Below are 19,555 nucleotides of genomic sequence, written 5' to 3'. Positions count from 1 at the left end.
AGATAACAGATGTTGTATAACAGCGAGTTTTTAATATTAAACTGTAATATACGATTTCCCTTTAAATAAAAGTGAGTGTCAATGTAATATTTATATGTATTATGTTAATGTTAAACACGTCAACTATTTATACAAAATATATTTACAATTGCAATAAAGTACATACATAACATAAGATAAATTATACAAATAAGTTCAACTAAACGTATTTACATAACAAAAGCAAATGGGGAAAAGGGTAGTCAAAGGTTTAGAATATATATATATATATATATATATATATATATATATATATAAAACCTTTAACTACCTCCACTAACATAAACAAACATTAACAACAATACATATAAAAGTAATGTTTGCTTAAAGATAAACCTCATTTCTGGTTAGTTAAAGAGAAAATAAATTCTCAAAGAATTCAACGAAACTTACAATGAATGTTCAAGATTACAAATATATGCCATGTTCCAAACAATATTGGTAGGACATTTATAGTGACTAAGTAATGAGCACAACATGATAAGGAAATCCGGGTATGTAGGCCCGACACCCTGTTTATAACTAAGGTCACTATGCGCAAATTGCAGTTGTGGTTTATATCGAAGATGATGCCCAGTAAGTTTTGTGCGTTTGTTTGTTTTTATTTCACAGGTATAAACAACCAATCTACTGCAGGATAAGACAATCCAGACTTAAATCATAGCATTTTTTTCTCAAAATACGATTGCCATACAAAACTTGAGATTAGCTTTAAAGGGAATCGAATCCAATATTGAAAAAGTTGAGAAGAAGAATATAAGGGAATAAAGGAGGACAAATTAACAATACATGTATTGATACAAAATTTAAAGTTAAAACAAAATAAGAATATCAAGAATTTACTTAATTTGGCCTTAAATCAAAACAAGAAAGTTTTTTTATTACTCTAGGTGCGAGTTGTTTCCATAGAATATTACCACCATTAAAGTATCTGGTAACTTTGTCTCAGATTCTGAAACAAAATTCAGGATTTAGCTCATGCTGCAATGGTAAGCATAAACCTTTAGGTCAGTCAGGAACCCCATGACTTTTACAAGCCTTCGCCTGTCTGATTATCAAGATATTTATGATTGGAATTACAAATTTTGAAAACCGTTTGCTAAACTGTTTTCATAACACTACATTATATTGGGGAAAACGAGTATGGTAAAACCGGTCACTCAAAGATTTTTACTTTTTTGAGGCACTTCTTGATCATTTTGAAGCGCAAGTTTTTTTTTTTAGGGCTTCCATATTACACAATATCACAGACACTGATAACACGTAGGGTCGTGTATCTCTGATTTAACATTTCGTCGCTGTTTTCACGAAGTGACGGTAGTGAAACAAAATTGCATTCACTTTGCGTGACGATTTTCCTCACTACCGTCACTTCGTGAAAACAAGGACGATTTGTAAACGATCCCTTTAAAATGAGATTTGTTTTCCTTCTTCTCTTTAAGAAGTCTTATCTAGATTTAAATGGTAATTGTTTTCATTTCCTGTAGCAAACGTCGAGTTGATGGAGGAGTTAACTGCATAAAAGATCATCACAAATAGTATGCAAGTGATTGTGTGTTTGGATTGGAACATAAAATGACCGAGCTGCATAACATAAAGTTTGAAATATTCAGTCATTTAATATAAATATTATAAATAATACATGTGGACAGAGAAAGAGAGATGGGGGAGGAGGTAATTGTTGGTAGAAGCACAAAATACTGTTTTGTAAGTTACGACCTTACGTCAACTGACAGTAGTTTCTATCATGTCTAACTTTAAAATGCATTTATTGCTATTCACATTGCCTGACTCCTGTATCTAATCACTCTTCGGCAAAGCTAGTTCATGGTCGTGTACGTAGTCGGGAAATATTTCTGTAATTAGTCCTGCAACTTCTACTTCTATTAAGGCCTCTATAAGCTTGTCCCTGTGATAACATGTCGTTCGCTGATTCCAGGCGTTGAGAACTTCCAGAAGTGCTTCCGTATAATCCTGATGATACTTTGCTAGTATTTTCTTGGCAGCATTCAAAGAGCATCCTAAAAGTACACTCAAGTAGTTGTATTGTGTGCAGGGAACTTCCTTTGAGACTTTAATAAGTTGAGCGTCCTTCAGTTTCTGAGCGGATCTGCAAAAGGAAATCATTCAAAATGAATCATGGGTTGACGTATACAATTCTTAATGTTCGTTGTCCGTGATTTGGCTCACATAATCTTTGCTTGAAAATGTTACTAAAAAGGCAAACAAAACTAATTGCAGATGTATCCATTTAGCAAACTGTGCAAATTTACCTCGATGATAATTATTTGATAGCACAAATCTGAACTCCAAGAATTGGGTTCAGAAGAGTACTCACGACATGTGAATTATACATGCGATGCATTATACGCATAGGTTTGTTCGTTCGTGTCCCCTTAGATCAAGATTAGTATCTGGTTTAATAAAAGGTAATGTAGTCTTTTTCCCATTTCATGCATTTACTCACGTTTCAACTTCAACGTTTTCCAGGGCTTTTTGTGCTTCTGTCACATATATCTTCTTAAGTGCTAAATGACAGATTGATAAGATAACATACATATATAAGACAATTGCAATTATTTATATATAAATTATACATGGGGAACAACAACAACAAAGGGTACTATGAAATAATACCGGACAAATCTTAATGTGATGCCAGTAGTTTTTTTCCGTTGGTAAAAATGAAACCAACTTTGCGACAAAAAAATAATTTCATAGACGCATTCTTGTGAAACGATGTTGAGGACATTCACAGGCAGTGATCCTTGATGTAAATATTGTATTTTGCGTAGTTTCAGAAATGTAATTATGTTTCAGCTTTAGGAAAGCTGTAATAAACGTCTGTTTGATTAGAAACATAGCATTCCACACACATATTTCTTGTTTGATCAATCTTTCTTGTTTACTGAAGTTCTGAGATGATACAAACTTTATTTGTCAACAATAAATCAAATATTGTCGCAATCGCTTCGCGAAAAGAATTAAGATAATTGTATTTTTAAGAACAATTTTAGTTTAGATGACTTTAGAATAATGAAGAAGAACAAACATTGCTCACGAAAATATTCCACGAATGATTAAAGTAATATGATGTACTCATATTATATTTTTTGTAATGACTTTTTCTTAATTTGTTATAAACTTGCATTTTGACCTGGTGTTACAGGTATTAAAGGGGGAAAACCCCGAAATGTACTTACGATTCTTGCACACAATTCTTGTTTCTGTTACCTGGAAGACTCTCACGATGAGGCTTTCATAGTCTGCGGTCTTTAGCTCTCCGAAGTCAACGTGAGCCGGTTTGTTTGATCCAATTTCGTCGATTCTGATTGACTTTTACATCATTAAAGTGATCAAATTATGCTTTCGTCAAAAATGTTATTTGCGAGATAATGGTATGAACAAATACAAAATACAAGGGGAATCTAAACGAACATACATAATTAGATCAAAGATTTAATAATGATATAGTAAATAAATTACTTTTCAGTTATTTCCCTTCAATACATCACGGTAGGTAGTCAAGTAATAGGCAACGAACTCTAATGTAAATAACAAATTAAACAAACATCTCCCTTGTAGAAAACACATCTTACATTCATTTAATTATGGTGGCATGGCTGGAAAAATATACACTTTTTTCTAAGATTACAAAGTTTAGCACATTTGTAAAGTAACCTATTAATAGCAGATATGTAAGCCTTTCCAAAAAAGGTTTTATGTGTTAATTTTTGTTTAAATTGTGATCTTGTTCTTGTATAACTCCACAAGTAAAAAAAACCTTGCGTATAAAAGACTTCAGACAGTGCCGTCCCATGGTAAAAGGGCCTACATATCGATAGAAATGCGCCCTTACATTCAAAGCATGCGATGTCGGCTGGCATGACAAGACATGTTTTCAATATTAAACCGTTAGGGAGTATCATTATTCAGCAGTTAAATCAATACTATCTTTATTCCGTGATGAGTTCAGGGTTTGCCTCCTAATAGGAAAAAAACAAATCACGTTTCATTATTCAAGTGCCTCGTCGGGTCTTTAACAAAACGGGAATGTGGGATAGGGGTAAGCAATAATTTGATTCCCTTCTATGCTTTACCCCTCCCCCCCCCCCCCCCTCCAACCCAAACACAGCATATACGCACATGCACTCACAAATTCCATCTCTCGAGAATCCATCGCCATTAAGCTTTGTTCAGATTTCACGCTTTTTTTTCTTCTTCCCGTGAATAGCGAGGGTGCGCAACAAAACTCCTAGCTCTTTCATAAGATACAAAAGCGAATAAAACTTCACACAAACGTATTGTAAAAAGTATACAGAAGAACATTTGTTCGAAAGGTTCCTACCTCAACTTCTTCTTCACGCTTTTTGTTCATCACAGCAACATGCACATCCCCATTTTTCCATTGAACAAAGTAGGACTTGTAATCTCCAATACGTACTGCCCCTTGTATCCATGCAGAAGTTAAAAGATCCTATAAAAAAGCAATATATTTTCTAAATAAATAGCAACCGAAATACCATATTTATACCGTATTTATATCAAACGATGAACATCAATAGCAGGGTTATTATCGAGTTGACAAATGTGTGAGTTTCCATAGTAATGTAAAAAAATTTAATGTTATTATAGTAAATATTACTGTTGAGCAGAGACCAAATGGGAGGGGAACTCGCAAAATACGTCACAGAGTTGCCAATTTGTGTTTGATTGATCACAACTTCAAAAAATAATAACTTCCTTAATTTTGATCGGAATGTGCTAACTTAATATTAAGGTTAATTTCCCCTTTTCAGGTAGCCTCTGGAAATTTTGCATAGAGGCATTTAACATTCAGTGGTCACAATAGTCTTTTGAACTATAAAACATAATTTGTATCTAAAATGATTAAAGGGATAGTGGACTTCTTGTTTAAGACTACAAATTCCTTCAAAGTGATTGTGATTGCTCTTATTCGTTATATTAATGACAATTCTAGTGCCCTTTAAGAACCTAACGTTGCTATTACTGTAATTTTAAACCTTAAAATATGTGAATTTAGATTAAATACGACCATACTTATTCAGCTCCACGTTAAACAAAAATACGATGACCGTTAATTGCTTAATTAATTCATGATAACAATATACAGGCCGGATAGTTGTGCGTAGTACATCCAACAACAAAAAAAGACAAAAGGCGAATGTTGGCATTGGCTGGAACAAAATGTATAAGGCGCCATCTCGTTTTTCAGGGGCTGGTTTAAAATTACCGGATATTTGTTGGGCACTACAAATATTAGAAATGGTTATATTTATGGACATTTTAGCCGTCTCTAAACCAATTTTGATCAAACAAAGAGGTTTTTCATCATTTATATGGTATATTCTTTCAAATTTGACACTAAGTTTTTCATTTTCTGACACACAAAAAGTTGTTTTGTGTAACGCCCTCTGCAACCAAACTCGACTATCCCTCTAACAACGCCGAAAATACTTAGAAATGTCAGAGACTTTTAAAGCGCCATAGAAACCGAGATAATTTGTATTAGTAGTAGTATTAGTGTTATCGTAATTATTTGTATTATTGGGTCTATTACTATTGTCATTGTTGTTTTTGTCATTAATATAATTATTATTGATACACTGTTGGTCATTAAAATGTAAACATTATTTTTACCCCAATTTATGGACGATTTTGACAAAGATTTATTCCTAATATATCTACATAAATGTATACATTCTCATATTTGTTAAATATTTATTTGCGAGTGTTTGTTATGCGTGACTGCTAAAGCATATGTGTGCTACTATGCTAATCAACTAGGGGACCTACGTCCTTAAGTCAAAACTGACAGTAACGAGGATTAATGCCTCACAAAAGGGCACTTTTTATAACACATCGACACGGTTTTGATCCTGGGCCTCACAGTAACGAGGCCATTGCTTAGCCGATGAATCATTACTGTATGCAGCGGGGAATAGGGTACGCGGCCGCCCCCACAACGCCCCCACAAATACACACAAAAAAAAACAAAGAAAATAAAAATAAATTATCAATTATTCATTGCATTTGGCCCTGATCCCTACAGAAAAAAAAAATCATGTTTGTGGTCATACCTTGAATCATAATGCATTGCCCTATGGAGGATTTTCTACTTTGGGGACCGGGGAAAAATGCACTGGATTATTGATAATTTATTGCATTTTCTTTGTTTGTTTTGGTATTTTTTGGGGCGGCCATTCCTTTAATAGGGGTAACAGAATATTCCACCTCAAAGATCAACAGTGTATTAATATTGTAATTATCATAGTCTTCGCTATAATTATTATATCTCAAAGACTAGGGACTATACTCTGAATAACAAACAATCCATCGTTTTGTATAACACCTTAACAATATGAACAAGTCCATAGTAATTACCTTTTCTACACCCTTAATATCAACCGCCAAGTAAAACCGCAGGTCAGCTGAACAAACAGATGCTCCGAATGAGTAAGGAAAGCAGTTCATTGTTTTTCCTATCAAACATTTGAAGATAGGAAACCAGAGGCAGAACTCGTCGATGTGTAATTTGAGCTCCTTTTCCTGTACAGTGCAGGCAGGAATGTTGGCCAAATTTCCTGCAGTTACCTCCTGTGTCTTGAGTTTGCCTCCTTTAAGTTAAAACAAAAGTAACATAACAATGATAATGGTAGTGATCATACAAGATGACCTGCAATACCAAATTCATACATTTTTAAGATAAGTGTGACGGTGTTGAAGTTCTGGGTATCGAAATTGTATGCAAAACACTCCCAAAACATATTTGTAATAGTTACTTACCGTCAGCCCACATCCAATATTTTACTATTTATATCATTCCTTGATAACATTGTGAATGATCCCCATAACAAAAGTTCAAACTCATCATATATCATTGGTGACTTTAAACTTTTAATATTCTAGAACCTAAATATAAACAAATTGTACGATTTATATTTTCCTTCACTAATTGCACGAAATGGGAAAAAGGGCCCCAAAGCCATGGGTCACCTTGCAAATGTTGAAGTTAATAAGAAAAAAGATACACACTATATATATTACATTTTACAAAATCCTAGTGAAAGTAGAAAAATAACAAATAAAAGGTGTCGCAACGATGTTAATTATATTTTACGACATTCTAAGAGAAAGTACTATTATGATAGATTTGAATCAGTCAAAATTAATTTGAAGAAAACCAAGTCAATTGTCAATGAGGTCTTCGGAAGAAAAAAAATCCTGTCGTAAATAAACCCAATACGTTTATGTATAAATGGAGTGCCTTGAGTAAACCTCGAGAAATTGCTGAAAAAATAAATGAGTCCTTGTATTGATGTTAGTTCTGACATTCTGAAGACCATTCGGTGTGTGATAATGATTTTTCTTGTTATATGCCCAGACGCTTAGAACACACACTATTTTTTAAACAAGTTATTGTGCTGGAGCTATTGAATATTGGTAAGAATCTAAAAGAAGGCACACGCTGTGGAATAGATGGTAATATTCCAAATGTCGTGAAATACACGTTGCCATTCATTGTTGAACCTTTCCTTTATATTTGTAATTTATCGTTAAAACAGGCTATGTACCCAGTAAATGTAAAAAATCGAATGTAATACCTGTGTTTAGAAAAGATGACCCATTAAACTTTACTGACTATCGATCCATATATGTCTTGCCATGCCTGGTTCTCCAGGATAATTGAAAGATTAGTTTATCAATAGATTATATATATTTTAGCAAAATATAATGTTTTATTTAATGGTCAATATGGTTTATGTACCAACCACTCTACTGATATGGTTTTAGTTGAGATCCAGTTTAAAATACTACTAAATTGTTAATAATAATAAGCATGTTATTGGTGTTTTTAGGGACCTTTCTAAAACCTTTGATTCACTTTCTTCATCTTTTTATTTAGAAAGTTGCAATGTTATGATATCAGAGACACAACTTTTAAATGGTTTAAATCTTACCTATTGAAGGCTCCTCCGCACCGCTAAAGGTCAGATCACATCCATATAACACATTACCCTATGAAGAAATCTCAACTCCTTATCAAACAACACTTCTGAACTCGATCCGTATGGCGGACTTTTTATTTGAGTATAACAAAACGGTGTGTGTGCTCTTGAATACATCAGTACCAGATTAGACTACAGTTCACTTTAAAAATATATTTTGACATATGGGACCGCGTGTGAATTCGAATAACTCCACTGACGGTGAGGAAAAGCCTCACGTAGACGGAGGAGAAGAAGAGTGACCGCCTGGGACTTTGTTATGCTCAAGCTGTTCATGTACCACCTAAGAATTGCTGCTTACTTTAAGGTTCTTGAATCAGCTAATCACCGAGAAATTGACTCATTATTTTAGAAAACCGCACTCTGAAATAGTACTACGCAGATATGCGGTATAAAATTTTGATCCAAACATGTCAGATAATATTTGGCTATAACTTATAAATATTAGGGCGTTTGAAAAACGATTTTAAATAGATCCCTGAGGTACTCCTGTTTTTACGGTTTAAAAATACGATGTACATTCGTTAAAAAAAACAGTACAATGTTGTCCATGGTGTGGTTCGCTAAAGCAGATCATCTACTTTTTCCCAATTCCTCACAAAAAGTTTATTTGACGATGTAATAACACGAACTTGACTCTACTTTTCAAAAAGTGCAAACCATATTGAAATATTTTCTCTAATATTCAATTCGCAGTATTTAAACAACCATTGACAACACAATTATGTATTGTCTTTGAATGTATTTTCAATCTATGATTCTGCAACATTGACAACAAAGTGTGTATTGTTGAAATATTTCAATTATATAATAATCAATATGCATATTTAAAAAAACACATTTGAGTATTCTATAACATTTCTTTCCTTGTTCTGTCTCTTCCATACAATAGTATGGTAGTCATTGACTGGAAGGACCCTAGAATGAACATACCTTGGAAATGGTAAAGTACTACTGTAACATCCGGAGTGTCGACAACGCTGGCACAATGAGGCAATTTTATTTGAACAGGATGCTTAAACTTTAAGCCATCAGGTTTGAGTTCAACACCAAAACTTGCCATCATCTCTTCGCCTTGGATGCCCGGATCTGGAAAAGTTTCGAGTAGTCTCATAGATATCTCTTGGTCTTTGTCAAGTGCACCTGCTGGTATAGTCAAGTGGACGCCATACCGGCTGAGATTTAACTCATCCCCTTCCGGACCAATAACTCGTTGCACTGTTCGCTTTATTCTTTTTGATTCAACATCCAATTCTACAATAAAATTCAATATTTGTACAAGGATGAATAAAATGATCGCATTATTCTACATGCGGTTATTGTATGTCATTGTAGTTGCGAATGGCAAAAGGAACCCAATATTATTAACCTTACTAGGTCAATTTTTGCCGAGCTGCCTAAGTAACTATCGCTCAAGCATATCAGGTACCCATTTTAACATATGTGGAGAGTGGACAAATATTGATTTAGGTATATCCAAAGGACGTTAGCGCCGGGCTGGGATTTGAACCCCGTACCTTGTGATATACAGTCCAACGACTTATCCGCCAGACCCAACACGTGTACTTTTCACTGACTCATTGTGACAAGTTTCGTTCAGCTGGCAATGAAATGTGCACATCAATATATAGTTTCAACTCGTATCAATTGAATTCAATTATCATTTTGTTCTTTACGATATACAGATTATGCACACCCAAGACTCAAAACACACCAAAAAGCATTATGTAATTTTTAGAAAAACACATCCTTTCCATTAAGGCATCCCTTTGGTAGTATCGAACACGAAATTTATGAGCCCATAATATATTAGACAACAATTATTGATTTGCAAAATTTTGGGAAAATTAGTGTATTCTATACATAAATCATGTATTGTCGAGCATCCCCAGAATTGTTTTCCTTTGTAACATAAAATGGTGATGACGTTTAAAACGGAATGACTGATTACACAATTACTTATGAAGAAATTTTGATAAAAATATATTACCATCCAATAAATCATTGCGCTTCTCTTCCGGTATTCTTTTTTTTTAAAGAGAGAGGGAAAGAAACAAAAACAATTGATTAATATTTCAATTGAATGTAATTAAATACGCATGTATATGTCTTGGATATTACGACCATGTTATTCAAACTTAATTAAAGACGGTAAATACCATATAGTATGAGTCAACTTACACAAATGCCTTCACGTTATTTTGTTTTTCTTCAATTGGAACACTCATAGTTGTTTATGTATGATTATTTTTTCACAAACGCTTTAAATTGTTCCAACAACCGACACATATTTGCTCTTGATGTAAGGGGTTCTGTGTGGCTATACTGTTTCGAAATGAACATCAAATATTACTTCTACAAAGATATAATGCTGTTTAAATACATCCTCAATGAGCAATACAATGTCGTGTTGAGTAGAGGCTAGTGCTCACGTACGCACTCATTGATGAATAGGGCACGTATATGAGGACTTTACGTATGACTTTGGTTCTCTGCGAGCCCTATTCGCGGGATGTTATTTTACACTTTATTGTCTTCATACTCCTTCACCGTTTACCTCTGTTTTGCCTTCTAATCTTATTTCGTTTGTTGTTGGGGGGGGGGGGGGGGGTCTCATTTGTGTTCCTTCATTATTGTTTTTAAATTATTGTTATTATTATTATTATTATTATTATTATTATTATTAATAATATTATTATTATTATTATTATTATTATTATTATTATTATTATTATTATTATTATTATTATTATTATTATCATTATTATTAATATTATTATTATTATTATTATTATTATTATTATTGTTAATCGTGTTATTATGATTATTATATATATATATATATATATATATATTTAAACATTCTAGCTATACAATTTGTTCAATTAATTGGTATACCTTTCATTAATTACCTTGATACAACAAGCTGCCAGAGTCTTCGTGTGTTTGTACAATGTATCGGTGTGTCGCCACTCGCGTCAAACGTTGTACATATGGCTCCCTTGTCGGTGAGCGGCTCGTACTGAGGATATCTTGATACAACCTAACGTACACAGACATGAGATGATTGTCATTTTAAATAGGTGCATGATGGTTTTACATACAATACGCACAGATATTTCTTTTTCTTCACGTACGTACCCGTAATGTATCATATTAAAACTGTTTTTGTTTCATTGTTAGTATTAATTGTGTATATTTTGATATTTGTTTATAATTATCCTCGGTAGACTTTTGGTTCAAAGATTGAAAGAGAATTAATAAAAATTAGTTTAATTAGTAAAATATGTTGAAACTGTCACAAAGAGTTCATTTGATTTATTTCCGTTTCTATTATGAGCCTGGCTTACTTAAAAAGAGGGGAATGAAGAAAAACAAGTATATCATACAGCATTATCAAATTAAATCCTTTGATATGACACTTTCGGTTAATACATTCTTTTTTTAATACTGTTTAATTGGAACAATATCTTACCGGCTCAAAACCATTGGTGGTCTGGACCTTTTTGTCAGGATGTTCAGGACTACCCCACAGTGTTACAAGAAGATGCAGACAGGTTTTTCCGTCATTGTTTTGGATGTTCAGGTCTGCTCCAGCTTCGATCAAGGCCTCGATGACGGGAGAAAATCCACCTTCAACGGCCAGATGCAGTGGTGTTTTTCCCTGACTGTCTTGTTCGTCTACGAGAAAACAGCTCTGCAGTCGGTTCAGTTACATGAATTAAAAGAATAAACGAAAAATGTAAACGATGTAGATGTGGCAGAACCCATGACATTACAGTTCAGAATGATAACCTTTAACGTCCAAAGACTAGAAGACAGTATAATATATACACTACCTTCATTTGTGTAGACCTAAACAGTGGAGTATCTATGGATTAATGGCGACCGGTAAAACACTGCAACTGCGTCCCTACCCCACCCTGTTTTTTTTTAGGCAACTACGCTCGAAACGGATTTACTTCACCTTGGCATATTTATGTTTCAACTGGATACAACAGATTTTCCATAAATATTATAGAGATCTCGACTGCTACGAGAAAACTGGCTGTTTTTCTACGCTCAAGGAAAATTTGCCTCCGCTGCTATCACCCCGGGTGCATGGGTGGCGCACCGAGGGGTGATAGCAGCGGAGGCAATTTTCCCAAGAGCCAGTATACAAACAGCCAGTCCTCGAGTATTAAAGCAGTCGATATTCCTTTCATATGCCGAATTTAAACAAAAATCTACCTAGAATCCTTACCTTATAATTTTATCGAGTCAAGATTGGTTAAAACATCACGGAAAATCTGATAAACTGTTTGATTATCACCGCCCTAAAAATGACTAAAATTTTCGATCAGTTGGGAATCGCAAACAAAAAGCACTGTATGAAGCGCAAAAAAACTAACACGTAAACCAATGGGTATCGCAGCAAGATTTTATTATTTTCCCGGTAACTGGAATTTCCCCGGGATTTTACTTTTGGACTATTAAATGGTTTTGGCATCGTTCGTTTCTTTACGAGAATGGCTAAAATCACGACTGCAATTCCGGCCAATCAGATGGCTGGATTCCTTAACTGAGGTATATAATTAGTATTGTATCCCGCATACTAATAATCTAGCAATCTGATTGGTCTAAACGAAGTCACATGATCAATGATAGATTTACCATCACTTCATGACCGTGAGCTAGGAGTTTGCAAAACGATTCCCTGAGCTAGTACTTTCTTACAGTATTTGACTTGCTGCTGCCCTACTTGCCAATTTAATAAGCATAGAAAAATAGGTTACGCGAAATGTTAGTGTGTTTGTAAGGCACATGATCAATGATAGATTTACCATCGCTTCATGGTCGTGAACCAGGGGTTTGCAAAAGGGCTCACTGCGACATGTGGTAGCACGATAGCTCAGTCGGTAGAGCAGTAGTCTTGTACTCCGGTGACCCGGGTTCAAAACCAAGTCGATGTGATAGTGCCCTTTGGTAAGACATTAATCCTCATTACCAGGTCTCTCAGAGAGGACCTAAAGCTGTCGGCCCTCTGGTTGCTTATTAACAAGCATTTATGCTTTCTTAGCAGTGAGGTATTAACCAACACCACCACTTTTTCGTTATCGTTATAACAAAGCCTTTTTAAGCTATATCATATAATGAAACATGAAATTACAAGATTCTGTAGCAACTTATGCAAATGAACTAGGCGACCAAAACATGTTATGTAATTTATTAATGAAATTAATGTGCAAATAATTCTAATCATGATGACCATTGACACATTTTTCCTTCTCTTAACCATTTGTGTGTATTTGTTTGTTTTTTCGTTGTTGTTGCTGTTATTGTTGTTGTTGTTGTTGTTATTGTTGTTGTTGTTGTTGTGTTTTTTTTTTGGGGGGGGGGGTGGGGGGGGGGCTGCGATCCTCTGTTTTGCGTTTTATTGCACCTCTTCCAAGTGACGCCCAGGATGTCTGTCCTTGTGCCCCACTAGTAACAACACATTGGACGGTTAGTTTTAATACATGATACACCCATGATTGAAAACATTATTCATCTTATTTCGATTATTTATTTAAAGTTACATTTCGTCCTGTCGAAATGGTATTAGACAATACAATTGTTTGTGCAATACTTTCTACATCAAAAAATACCATCTGGATCGGATTAAACTAAATGAAAAGTTTATATTTACATCTTCTCCATCTTCTTGTCTCGTATCTTGAGCAAGCAAAAGTTCAACGCAGTCAATGTTGCCCACTTTAGCAGCGGAGTGGAGTGGTATCTGCCCTACGTTGTTCTTTGATGAGATGAGTTTTGACATTCCCTCAAGATCAAGTACGAACTTCAACGTTTCTAATCCGCCTCTGTAGAGAAAGGGAAATTATGTGGACTTAAACAACTCGAGGAAGTAATAGCAGTCGATGGACTAATACTTTAGCATCTAGGACTTAAGCAAGTGATACCTAATTTAAGCAACAACTGCTAACGGAACAAAGACTTAAAGGTAAAGATCAGTATTGGAAACGTTCCAATTTCAAAAAAATGGAAGCTTTTTATTACCAATCATGCAAAAGAATATGTTTTGACTAATACATGATGATAACCGCCTACTAATTGATATATTTGGTAAATTAGTTTATTTATAGGACTGTGAGAGATAAACGCACGAGTCGCGCATGTGTGCGTAGTCCCATATACATCTTTCTGTGTAAAGTGCTTGTAACTTTACGAAGACTGGGCCAAGTTTCATATCATTTTGATGATTCCAGAACCTTGCAGTACACACCAATACTTGTATGCTAGATGAACACGATCAACCTTTTCTGATTGATTCCACAACGTTTCTTTCACAATGCAATCACATGACCATAACTGTTTTTTATATTAATGCAATTCTACTTGACGGCAACTAGGACTTGTCAACTACTAGACTTGAGGATTTACGACTGGCACTGCCAGGGTAGTCAACACGGAATCGGGCATATACTTCTTGAGGAACTAAGATTAAACAACTGCTGCGTGAGCAACTGTGATTTCTACAATCAGGATAGAGAAAATTATACGTGAGACAACTACTACTACAGCAATTTACACGTTATCAACTAAGATTTGAGCAAGTACTACTTTTTTTATTAGAAAAAATGCTAGTGATGCACTATAATTGACCGATTATTACTTTATCTCATCATCAAACTTGACCTACTTCTATGTTGGTAACGAAGACTTCAGGAACTACTACTTCATTAGCTGGGACTCGAGCAAGTACTTAAAACAAAACTAAGACTTGAATAACCAAAATTTGAGCAATTATGGAAGTCAACTAGGCATTGAGCAACTACTTAGAAACGAGTACTTGAGCAACTACTACTACTTGAGTAACTAGGATTGAGTAACTACTATACTTTAGAAATAAGAACTTGAACAACTACTACTGCAGCAGTTACTCATTACTCAATTGTTTTGAAAATGGCGAATTTGGAGGGCAATTTTCTCAAATTTGGTCAGATTTAGGGTATATAATTTGTATTTGACTGGAGAGGGCATATCTTCAAGTATTTAAATCCAAAACGGGTACGGATTTAGCCAGAAACGATGGAGATACGGCCACAGAAAGAAAGCCAATTCCTATAACTTTAGAGGGCGCCATTTATTTTTGGAAGATTCATTGGAGCGTGAAATTCAGCGTTGCTTTGTGAAATTATGATATAAAGATACTGCAAGAAATTGAGATGAAATGGAAATGGTATGAGAAACTACTGACTAAAACTTCATTGACTACTACTTTATTAACTAATTCTTGCTTATCTACTAATTGATCAAATACTACTGCCTAAACTAGGATTTGAAGAAGAATAAAGACTTGAAAACTAGACATGCAATCTTGTCACAACGATGTGCGTGCAAAGACGCACGTGTTTTTATGGTCAAAATGAAAGAGATTCTCTCGTACTATCCGGAGCAATTTGAAAAAAAGTATGTGGCTTCTGCGATAGTAAAGATAGGTAGCGCGGAAGAAAAGGCCAGCAAAACGTCCCGAAACGGACAAAATAGCCCCTGGACGGTCACGCATGAGGGATTCCGGAGAACGAAGAATACAGCGACCCTGAAGGGATGGTAAAGACTACGCTTACGAACTTTGAAGGTAATGTGAATAGGGGAAGGGACCTACAAAGGGCTAGCAAACACTGCCTGCAAAACCAAAAGGATTTGGTGCATGATGAACATGTGGTGACGCGTACTGTGGCAAAAACGTCCGCCAAATACTAACAATATCATGCAGAGTATAAAAAGGCTTAATTTGCTCCCTTGACGATTAGAAAAAAATGTCTGAAAAATGACACCATGGCTGATACGTGTTATAATTGGGCGGAATCTCAGAATTTGTAAAGTGACCCTTTTCAAGTCCGATTTACTCAAACATTTCTGCGTGAATATATACAGTATCTGATATCATTCGAAATGGCAATTCATTGCAGTCAGTTTGACACCAGTGTCGTCTGCATGCAATGTCTTGTACGCATTAAACTGGCTTATGCGCAATGCATAATAAAATCATAATTTTTGGCGATAAATTGCCGCTAACATAATATAATTTTACAAAAATGTGCAGGAAGTTGTCACATAGTTTGGTACATGTGTATGCCAAGTTTTATGGAGCAAATTGAAAGCTTTTCGCAATTTTCTTGCAAATGGCGAATTTGTAGGGCAAATTTTTCAAAGTTGGTCAACGTAAGGCTATATCATTTTGTATTTGGCTGGAAAGGGCATATCTTCAAGTATCTAAATCCAAAAAAGGGTACGAAAAACCGGGGTTTAGCCAGAAACGATCGAGATACGGCCACAGAAAGAAAGGCAATTCATAGAACTTTAGAGGGCGCCATTTATTCTTGGAAGTTTTATTTGAGCGTAAATCTCAGCATGGCTTTGAGCAACTATGATACCAAGATATTGAGACGAAAAAAAAAATTGTATGATAAAGTTATGGCAATTTTAGATTTGTAGGGGTCCATTTAAAATAAAAAAGAAGATTGTTCACGGAGTAGGTTTCGGATTTAAATTTGCAGTGCAAAGATAGGAGCTAGGATAGTGGAGATAGGAAGGAAGAAAGAAAGACCTTAAATAGAACCAGAACAAACAAAATGGCGCCTGAACAGTTATGCATGAGTGATTTCGAAAATCGAAAATCGAAGAATGTAGTGACCTAGATGAGAGTCTAGATACTATGCCTATCCAATCTGAAAGGAAACGGACATGAAAAAAGCCATACCTGGTGATAACAAGCACGACGTGCAAAACGATTGCGAGTTCCTGACGATAAGGGAAACGCGAAGAAGAAGAAGATAAATTTAATTGGGCAGAATGTGAACGAAAACAAGACAATCATAATATTCGTCATTGCAAATAGTACATTTGAAACTATCGATAACGACATAAAGAACTACAACTCGGACAAACAACCCCTACTTAAGACACCAAAACTTGAGCAATTAATACATAAAGAACTAGGCCTTGAAGAAATACTACTCCAGCAGTTAAGCCTTTTTTTTACAAACTTAGAAACTAAGAATTCAGAACAGAAACCTGAGCAGTTAAGTCAATCAACCATGCATTGAGCAACTGATTTACTTTACAAACAAGTACTTTATCAACTACCGAGGAATTAGGACTTACACATGACTACTTAAGGAACTAAGACTTGATAAACTACTACCTTAATAAGCAACTAGGACTTGGAAGCTACTTGTTTTGAAACTATTAATACAGCCCCGAAGAACTACGATTGTGAAAACTACGGATGTCAACTTCGCATTAAGTCAATAATTCTTTAGAAATAACAACTTGAGCATCTACTACTTAAGCAACTGGGACTTAAGCATCAACTACTTCAGAAGCTAGGATTAATACAAATATTAATCGGGAAGCTAGGACTTCAGCAATTGCGGGAGTTAATGGGCAAACATACTATGCATTCAAAAGTTTGTTGCTTGTATTGTAGCCGAACAAATTGATATAAAGATGAATTTTCATTTTGAGTATAAAGGGCAAAATATGGCAGATTCATCCTGTCCTTACCCTAATGATGCAACGTGGACGAGGGAATCCCCGTCATTGTCCCTCTTTGTGGGATCTGCTCCATACGATATCAGCTCTTCAACACATGATTGGTGGCCGTACTCGGCTGCTAAGAGTAGCGGGGTTGAATTATTGGTCGACTGGTGAGAGAATAGAGGCACGAAATGCAATGTAAATGTCACAATAACAAATTGCCGCGTTCGAAGGTGCATGCTAAAAGAAACTTGTCTGCCATACGGCAATCTAACGACAAAGAGAAAATGGCACGGTAGCTAGAGGTTCTTTCTAGATTAGTTCTACAACGATGGAAATAGAATACATGGCCCTTTAAAGAGAGATGGTTACCAGTACAGTTTCGACTGTATTGCAATCGTACTCGAATAATACAAACATGAATAACATAAACTCACAGTAATTGAAAGCACTCGATTCGAATTTGTCATTTACGGTTTGAGCTGAGGCATTCTCATTAGAGCTAAAGTTGAAATTGAGACTTAGCTTGATAGGATTTTGTTTGGATTGATTACAAAATAGCAAAGTTGTTATTACGATATTCTTATGTTTGGTGTAGCGTCTTTGTGAAGTGATTATTTGATGAATACGTTGGGTACGTCAACATTTTTTTTGAATTAATACAAACAGTTGGAACTATAGCATTAAACTTTTCTTCTTCATCATTTTGGCCTCATTTAATGCCAACGCGTGGACTTGATATCGCATTATTAATATATATGTACTGTCTTTTTTGGCTACCTAATCCAATAAATTAAAGTAATAATAATGTCAATACCTTAACACGTGTATACTCTTCAAACATATAATAATAATAATAATAATAATAATAATTATATTTCAAAGTCCACTCCAAATGTTATTAAGTTAAACCTTAAATGGAAATTATTTTTGCCCAATTGATCGTGAGTCCAGCAGCCACTGAGCAGCCCCAGATCGACGTTGCTCTATCCCTTATTGTTGAACGCCGAACAAGGTAGCAGCAACTCCCGTCTTTTAACGTATTTTGGTATGACGCGGCCGGGGTTCGAACCCACGAACTCCCGGTTGGGTGGCGGGCGCTCTACTGACTGGGCCAACACACCAGTATGGTCAGGTTTAAGTAATAAAGCATTGTGATGTTGTCACTTTAATTGATTGAGGCTGAATTTTTCAATGTCTTTGCGATTAAGTTAATTAGACCTAATCACATTTGTCGCATTCATGTAAATAAGACTCAGACGAATACATTTATACTGACATATAATTTGAGCCTCGTTCAGATATGACGCAGCTAAAACCTGGCAATTTAAATGTCAATGGTGACGTGAACTGCAATAAGCTTCACATTTCTGTATCTTATAGCAGCTGAATGAATACGCCCAGGACCTTTGTTTCGCACTGTTTCTTTTCATTAAGACGTACAAATAAAAACGCAGCGGTTTATCACATCATATCTGATCAAGCCTTTGAAAAGTCTTACTTTGACATCAACATCAGCTCCTGCATTTATCAGAAGTTTGATCGCGTTGAGATCTCCTTTAACGCAAGCGTCATGAAGTGCTCCTTTGCCTCCGTTGTTTAAAGTATCAGGTTGAGCATCAGGTTGAGTACCAGTGGTCAAGGGAACTTCCATAACTTCTTCGTTTTGCCTTGTAAAGAGAAAGATTAGTCATAGAGATGTGCAAAATAACTTGGAAGCTTTATTATTTTATATAATAATAGTCTACCAAGGCAGTTACAGCAAATTAAAAAAAAATGTGTGAATAATTAGTTATCTTAAAAAGGTGCAAAGCAGAGCATAAAAGCGTGTCTACTAAATTGTATGGCCATTAGAAGCTTAAATTGCATTGTATTATCACCGCAAACAATTGAATGTTTGTTAATAGTTTTGAATTGGTTATTAACCCTTTGAGAGCGAGCCCGCGCACGGCGATTGTTTCCCC

General features: G+C 35.2%; 1 protein-coding gene across 1 annotated transcript; it reads right to left on the bottom strand.

Moving 5' to 3' along the window:
• Window positions 1-10,977: 10,977 nt before the first annotated feature.
• Window positions 10,978-19,245, bottom strand: LOC105439101 (serine/threonine-protein phosphatase 6 regulatory ankyrin repeat subunit A-like). Its single transcript, XM_030993798.1, has 5 exons — window positions 19,093-19,245; window positions 17,619-17,758; window positions 13,738-13,909; window positions 11,545-11,766; window positions 10,978-11,112 (listed from the first exon to the last, which is right to left on the bottom strand). The coding sequence occupies exons 1-5, from the start codon at window positions 19,243-19,245 to the stop codon at window positions 10,978-10,980; spliced, it is 822 nt and encodes a 273-aa protein (XP_030849658.1).
• Between the last annotated feature and the right edge of the window lie 310 nt (window positions 19,246-19,555).

This window comes from Strongylocentrotus purpuratus, unplaced genomic scaffold, assembly GCF_000002235.5.
Source record: "Strongylocentrotus purpuratus isolate Spur 01 unplaced genomic scaffold, Spur_5.0 spur5_scaffold_20, whole genome shotgun sequence".
Taxonomy (NCBI): Eukaryota; Metazoa; Echinodermata; class Echinoidea; order Camarodonta; family Strongylocentrotidae; genus Strongylocentrotus; species Strongylocentrotus purpuratus.
The sequence above is the reverse complement of the archived record's forward strand: the minus strand, read 5'-3'. Positions and strand labels throughout refer to the sequence as shown.